Source organism: Phoenix dactylifera, unplaced genomic scaffold (assembly GCF_009389715.1).
Source record: "Phoenix dactylifera cultivar Barhee BC4 unplaced genomic scaffold, palm_55x_up_171113_PBpolish2nd_filt_p 000452F, whole genome shotgun sequence".
Lineage (NCBI taxonomy): Eukaryota > Viridiplantae > Streptophyta > Magnoliopsida > Arecales > Arecaceae > Phoenix > Phoenix dactylifera.
In genome coordinates this window covers 286088-292259 of record NW_024067883.1, presented here as the reverse complement: position 1 = coordinate 292259, position 6172 = coordinate 286088, and the positions used below count along the sequence as shown (strand labels likewise).

At 47.6% G+C, this 6172-nt stretch overlaps 1 protein-coding gene across 1 annotated transcript; it reads left to right on the top strand.

Annotated features, from left to right (window-relative positions):
• The first annotated feature begins 339 nt into the window (after positions 1–339).
• On the top strand, positions 340–3977 carry LOC120104018 (phospho-2-dehydro-3-deoxyheptonate aldolase 1, chloroplastic-like). Its single transcript, XM_039118954.1, has 5 exons — positions 340–969; positions 1066–1343; positions 2102–2378; positions 2474–2719; positions 3503–3977. The coding sequence occupies exons 1-5, from the start codon at positions 445–447 to the stop codon at positions 3791–3793; spliced, it is 1617 nt and encodes a 538-aa protein (XP_038974882.1). The 5' UTR covers positions 340–444; the 3' UTR covers positions 3794–3977.
• The last annotated feature ends 2195 nt before the right edge of the window (positions 3978–6172 follow it).

Genomic DNA, 6172 nt, shown 5'->3' with positions numbered 1-6172 from the left:
GGGGGAGGGGAGGAGGCGGCAGTGAGGCGGAGGAGGAGGAGGAGGAGGCGGCAGTGAGGAGGAAGGGGGTGTACTGAGAAAATTTCAAGGGCAATATGGTAATTACACTAAAGGTTAGTTTGGATATTTTTTTTTTGGTTTTTGGGGGGGGGGGGGGGGGGGTGTCCTTAGCAATAGGGGGGGTGTATATAGAACCACCCCTGGCAATAATACGCGAAAACCTCAAGATGCAAAATTTTTGCGTTTTATTCCCCGAATGCCCTTGCTCAACTACCCCCGAGCAACTCACCAAACCCCGCGGCCGCCGCGAGCGACTCCTCCCCTATAAATTGCCCCCTTCCTTTCCCTGTCTCTCCTTAGGGTTCTCTTCTCTCTCTAGATAAAACAGCTCTCGACTCACTTCTCCCCAAAAAGGAGAGAGAGAAAAGTTTCCTAGTTCACATAATGGCCCTCGCCACCGGCTCCTCCTCCTCACTCTCTACCAAATCCCTCCTCCCGCCTTCCGGCGGTGGCGGCGGGCATCAACTCCACCTCCCCTCCCTCCTCCGCGCCGCCGGGCGGCGGCCCTACCCCCGACCCATCTCCGCCGTCCACGCGGCGGAGCCCGCCAAGAACCCCGTCGTCGCCGACAAGCAGAAGGCTGCTTTCTCTGCGCGGCCGGGGAAGTGGGCGGTGGACAGCTGGCGGACGAAGAAGGCGCTGCAGCTGCCGGAGTACCCGAACGAGGAGGAGCTGGAGTCGGTGCTCCGGACGATCGAGAGCTTCCCGCCGATCGTGTTCGCCGGAGAGGCCCGGCACCTGGAGGAGCGCCTTGCGGAGGCCGCCCTCGGCGAGGCCTTTCTCCTTCAGGGCGGCGACTGCGCCGAGAGCTTCAAGGAGTTCAACGCCAACAACATCCGTGACACCTTCCGCATCCTCCTCCAGATGGGCGCCGTCCTCATGTTCGGCGGTCAGATGCCTGTCGTCAAGGTAACACCAAACCCTAGATCTGAAGTGCTAGCCTCCGATCTCCCCAAATCCAGGGCCAATCAAGCGAAATCGATATGTTTTTTCTTTTTTCTTTAGGTGGGGAGGATGGCGGGGCAGTTTGCGAAGCCGAGGTCGGAGTCGTTCGAGGAGAAGGACGGGGTGAAGCTGCCGAGCTACAGGGGGGACAACATCAATGGCGACGCGTTCGACGAGAAGTCGAGAACGCCGGACCCGCAGAGGATGATCAGGGCTTACTGCCAGGCGGCGGCGACGCTCAACCTTCTCCGGGCCTTCGCTACCGGTGGATACGCGGCCATGCAGCGTGTTACCCAGTGGAACCTCGATTTCACGGGGCACAGCGAGCAGGGCGACAGGTACCAACCCCCATGCCTCTGATCTCCATTGATTTCCTTTATTTTTCTTACCCTTTTTCCTTCGTTTCTATTGTAAAAGTTAGGAAATTTCCGTGATTTTCTGCTGGTCTTATTGAAAAAGCTTGGATTTTTCCATGTTTTTCTGCTATTATTAATGAAAAAAGTTTGAACCTTTCCTTGATTTTGAGCAAAACGTTGAATCTTTCCTTGTTTTTTCTACTGTTTTTATTGAAAAAGCTTTAGACTTTTCCATGCTTTTCCGCTTGTAAATGGAAACGTTTGGATTTTTACACGTCATATCAGTCCTTTTCGATCAATCTTCGCCACTTTTTCTAGAATTAGATCTATTTTGGCCTGTTTCTCGCATAAATATGAACTGGTTTTCTGAGTTATTTATGAGATAGTTATGGAAAAATAGCAATTTGTAATTGATATCGGGCTTAATTTCTTAAATTTTCGTTCGATCAATCGAGAAATAACTAGAGATTGCAGGATCTTTTTTGAACATATTTTTGCAATATTTATGCTGTTTTTGAATAAATATTACAGTTAAAAGTAACTTTAGGAATATTCTTTGATCTGTTTTTTTTTTTTTTTCTGTGATTCATTCCCTATTTTTATGGACAGAAAAATCTTCAAAAAAGTTCTCAATTGGATACACTTGACACAGGAGCTCGGTTCCCGAGCTGGAATTAGGCCGGGTCGAAACTCACATGCTGATATGGTGTTTGTTTTTTTGCTCATTTGGGAATCAACAGGTATAGGGAGTTGGCCCACCGGGTGGATGAGGCTCTAGGGTTCATGGCTGCTGCCGGGCTCACCGTCGACCATCCCATCATGACCACCACCGACTTCTGGACCTCCCATGAGTGCCTCCTGCTTCCCTACGAGCAGGCCCTTACTCGCGAGGACTCCACTTCTGGCCTCTACTATGATTGCTCTGCTCACTTCCTTTGGGTCGGTGAGCGCACCCGCCAGCTTGACGGTGCTCACGTCGAGTTCCTCCGAGGCGTCGCCAATCCCCTAGGCATCAAGGTGAGAAATTTCTTACAGATGGAATCCCAATCTGTATGCCATTTAGTTTTATTATGTATAAGGGGACTGATTTGGTGTTTGGTGGATTGACTCAGGTGAGCAATAAGATGGACCCGAAGGAGCTTGTGAAGCTGATCGAGATTTTGAACCCCCAGAACAAGCCAGGGAGGATCACTGTGATCACAAGAATGGGGGCCGAGAACATGAGGGTGAAGCTGCCACATTTGATCCGGGCTGTCCGCCAAGCTGGGCAGATTGTCACTTGGGTCAGCGATCCGATGCACGGGAACACCATCAAGGCTCCATGCGGCCTCAAAACTCGGCCCTTCGATTCGATTCTGGTATATGCCCATGATCCCTTACTGTGTTCTTACTCTACTTTGTCGTCTTCAAAGGCTTCATGCTCTCGTTAGTCTGGTTAGCTATGCCCCTGTGGACCACAGATAGAACTAGTTGATGTCTAGTGCATTGAACAAAGTGGTGAAGCATCATTAGCTCTTTGCCTACCATATCAATAATGCCAATGGGTTTTGCCCCTGGTTTCACCACTTCTAAAGAATGGCTGTGGGAGCTGAAGTAGGTGATGCAGTTGTTCTGGACCCTTTGTTTTTGGTGGGGTTTTTGGGATGCCTTTATTTGCAGTACCTCCTGTTCTTGTTTAAAAGCTAGCAATCTCAGCTAGTAGTTGCCCTGTACATGATGATACTTGAAAAGGTCATAAGAGTGGTCGACATTGTGGACGAGCTTAGGAAAGAGGCTAGTCAAAAGCATGGGGTAATTTTCAGTTGTTTGGTGGTGGTTTGGTTTATTCCGTGAAATATGCTAGACTCATCTAACTATAGTTTGGTGGGTGTTTTAACTGAGTTCTCTGCCCAATGGTATTTGCTAGGCTGAACCCAAGTAATAGTCCATTCCGTTGCATATATGACTAGGATTTCCTTAGTTGAAACCTGAGAAACTTCCCACTACCTTCTTCTTTGAACATTTACCTAGTCATGTAAAGCTTTTTAAATCATTCAGTTGAAAGAGTATCAGATACAGCTTCTTCCAGGGTTTCCATTCCATTTGCTTGAATATTTTACCAGTTGCATTAGTGATAGTTACTTGGCTTGCTTGATCATTAGGCCGAGGTGCGGGCATTTTTCGATGTCCACGAGCAAGAAGGGAGCCATCCAGGAGGTGTGCACCTGGAGATGACCGGGCAAAATGTGACGGAATGCCTTGGAGGATCAAGAACCGTGACATTCGATGACCTGAGCTCGCGCTACCACACCCACTGCGACCCAAGGCTCAATGCCTCCCAATCTCTTGAACTGGCCTTCATCATCGCCGAGCGACTCAGGAGGAGGAGGATTGCATCAGGGCCCCTCAACCAGCACAGTCGCCCAGGATCCTTGCCCTCCATGGGGCTCTGAATGGAGGAGATGGATGTAGAGAGTTGTTGAGCTTAAAAATTATATATGCTGGTAGCTTACTGGTTGTATTTTTTAAGATAAAGCAATATGTTCGTGTAAACTTAAAACAATTGGGTTTGGTATTTGAGATGAGAATAAAGAGGAAGGAGGCTCAGTCAATGGGGATTGTATGTTTGATGTCAAACCCTTCACGCTTCTCTGTAGTTGGACTGCTTTAGTAACCATCTATTTCTTTTCTAATGTTTTAGGAATGGAACTCCTGATTGCCTCTTCTTTGGTCCTCTTCATGAAGGGGTGGCGGGTTGGAGGGAGGGAGGGAGGGAGCAGACAAAGTGTGAGGCTCTTTTCTTTCTTTCTTTTTTCTCGAGGAAGGGGAAAGTATGGTGCTTTAAAGCTTTCTTTTCGGTACAAATGGTGCTTTAAAGCTGAGTGAAACCTCGCAATTTTGGCGCTTTTATGTGCCAACTATCTGAAAATTTGAGTTTCATAATGGTTCTCTGTTTAAGATGAGTAGAGAAGGTGATAAAACATGGATGAAAACCAAGACTGCTTACTGGGTGTTCTTGGTGCATAAAGCTCTTTGTCCATCCCCCAACCGACCCCGTTGAAATTTTTACCGTTTTGATCTCTGCGATTTCAGTTTGACTCAAAAATTAGCTATCAAACAACAACCAAACACCTTATATATATATATAAAATTTTTGTTGCATGTACATAATAACTAACTCAAAAAACTCACTATTAAATCATATTAACATCTAATCTTAAAATACAATAAATAAAAAAATACAATAGCAAAATTTTAAGCTCCAAGATTTGTGCAACCACTATGCATATATATTTAAACAAATTATTAACTGTTGAATTTTAAAATGAATAGCAAAATATGGTTTCCAATTTCACTCACCACACCCTCTTTTCATCTGCATGCCCTTGAGATTAGGGCCAATATTTCCCCTCACCCTCGCCCTCTTCTCATCTCCCTCTTTACGATCATACTTGCCATGATCCTTCCTCTTGTCGGAATGTTTTGAGATCCATGCCGATATTCTCCTATGCTCACCCTTTTATCGTGTGGGTTGCTTTGAGAGTCGTGCTGATATTTTCATCTAACCCTCGCCCGCTTGTCATCTCCCTGCTCATGATCATGGCCAACCCATGCCGATATTCTCCTATGCTCACCCTTTTATCATGTGGGTTGCTTTGAGAGTCGTGCTGATATTTTCATCTAACCCTCGCCCGCTTGTCATCTCCCTGCTCATGATCATGGCCAACCCCCTTCCACCAGATCGATTTGAGATTCGTGCCCATATTTCCCTCACGCTAACCCTCTAATCATCCGGATCGCTTTGAGATCCATGCTGATATTTTTCCTCGCTCTCTTATCATCTCCCTCATCTTGGTCCACCCATCCCAATCACCCCCTCCTACGGCATAGCTTTGACATCCATACCAGTATTTTCCCTCACCCTCGCTCAGTTCTTGTCCTTGTTTCTTTGAAATGTTTTGAGATCCGTGCCCATAGATCGATCTCTATTTTCTTAGAGACTGCGAGCTCTCTAGAACATTCCAAAGAGCTTCGGCTTCTTCCCTCACCCTCACCTTCTTCTCATCTCCCTCTTCCAAACCCTACCCACCGCCCATCTTCCCCAATCTCGGTCTCCCTCCCTATCCTAACCTCTTCCTACTCCATCCCCCCTCCTACCAAACTTCCTCCATCTCCTTCGACCGGCACATTCCCTCACCGCCCCCACTTCTTCTCATCCTCCTCCTCCAAAATCCCACCCACCACCCATCTTTCCCATTCCGATCTTGCTCTCCTCCCCCATCCTAACATCTTCATACCCCATCTCCCTCTCCTATCAGACCTCCTCCATCTCCTCCGATCGAATGCATCTCCGGCACCTTCCCTCACTGCCCCTACTTCTTCTCATTCTCCTCCTCCAAAACCCTAGCCACCACCCGTGTTACCCCGCCTCGACTTCGATCTCGCTCTCTCTCCTGGCATTTTCCCACCCAATCTCTGCTTCCCATCCAATCTCTCTCTAAACCCTACACACTGCCCATCTTCGGAATGGTGTGGCGATCGTCGGTCACGGGTGCCACCTCTCCATTCCTACTCCACATGCACCCTTTTTTTTTTTCTCTGCTTTTTTTTTTTTCTTGTTTTAGTTGGCTACTACATCCCCCGGATAGAAGGCAGAAATTGACACACTTTTCATATAAGTTTATTAAGGCAGGTACGATTGTCCTTTTTTTTATTTGCAGGATAGGGTGAAGATGCGACCGCGAAGCAACCAACACTTTCAAAGTGGTTGGCGCCACGTGGAGGCTTTTGATGTCGGGCGAATGTCAATGTGACATTTGTCGTTCCAGGAT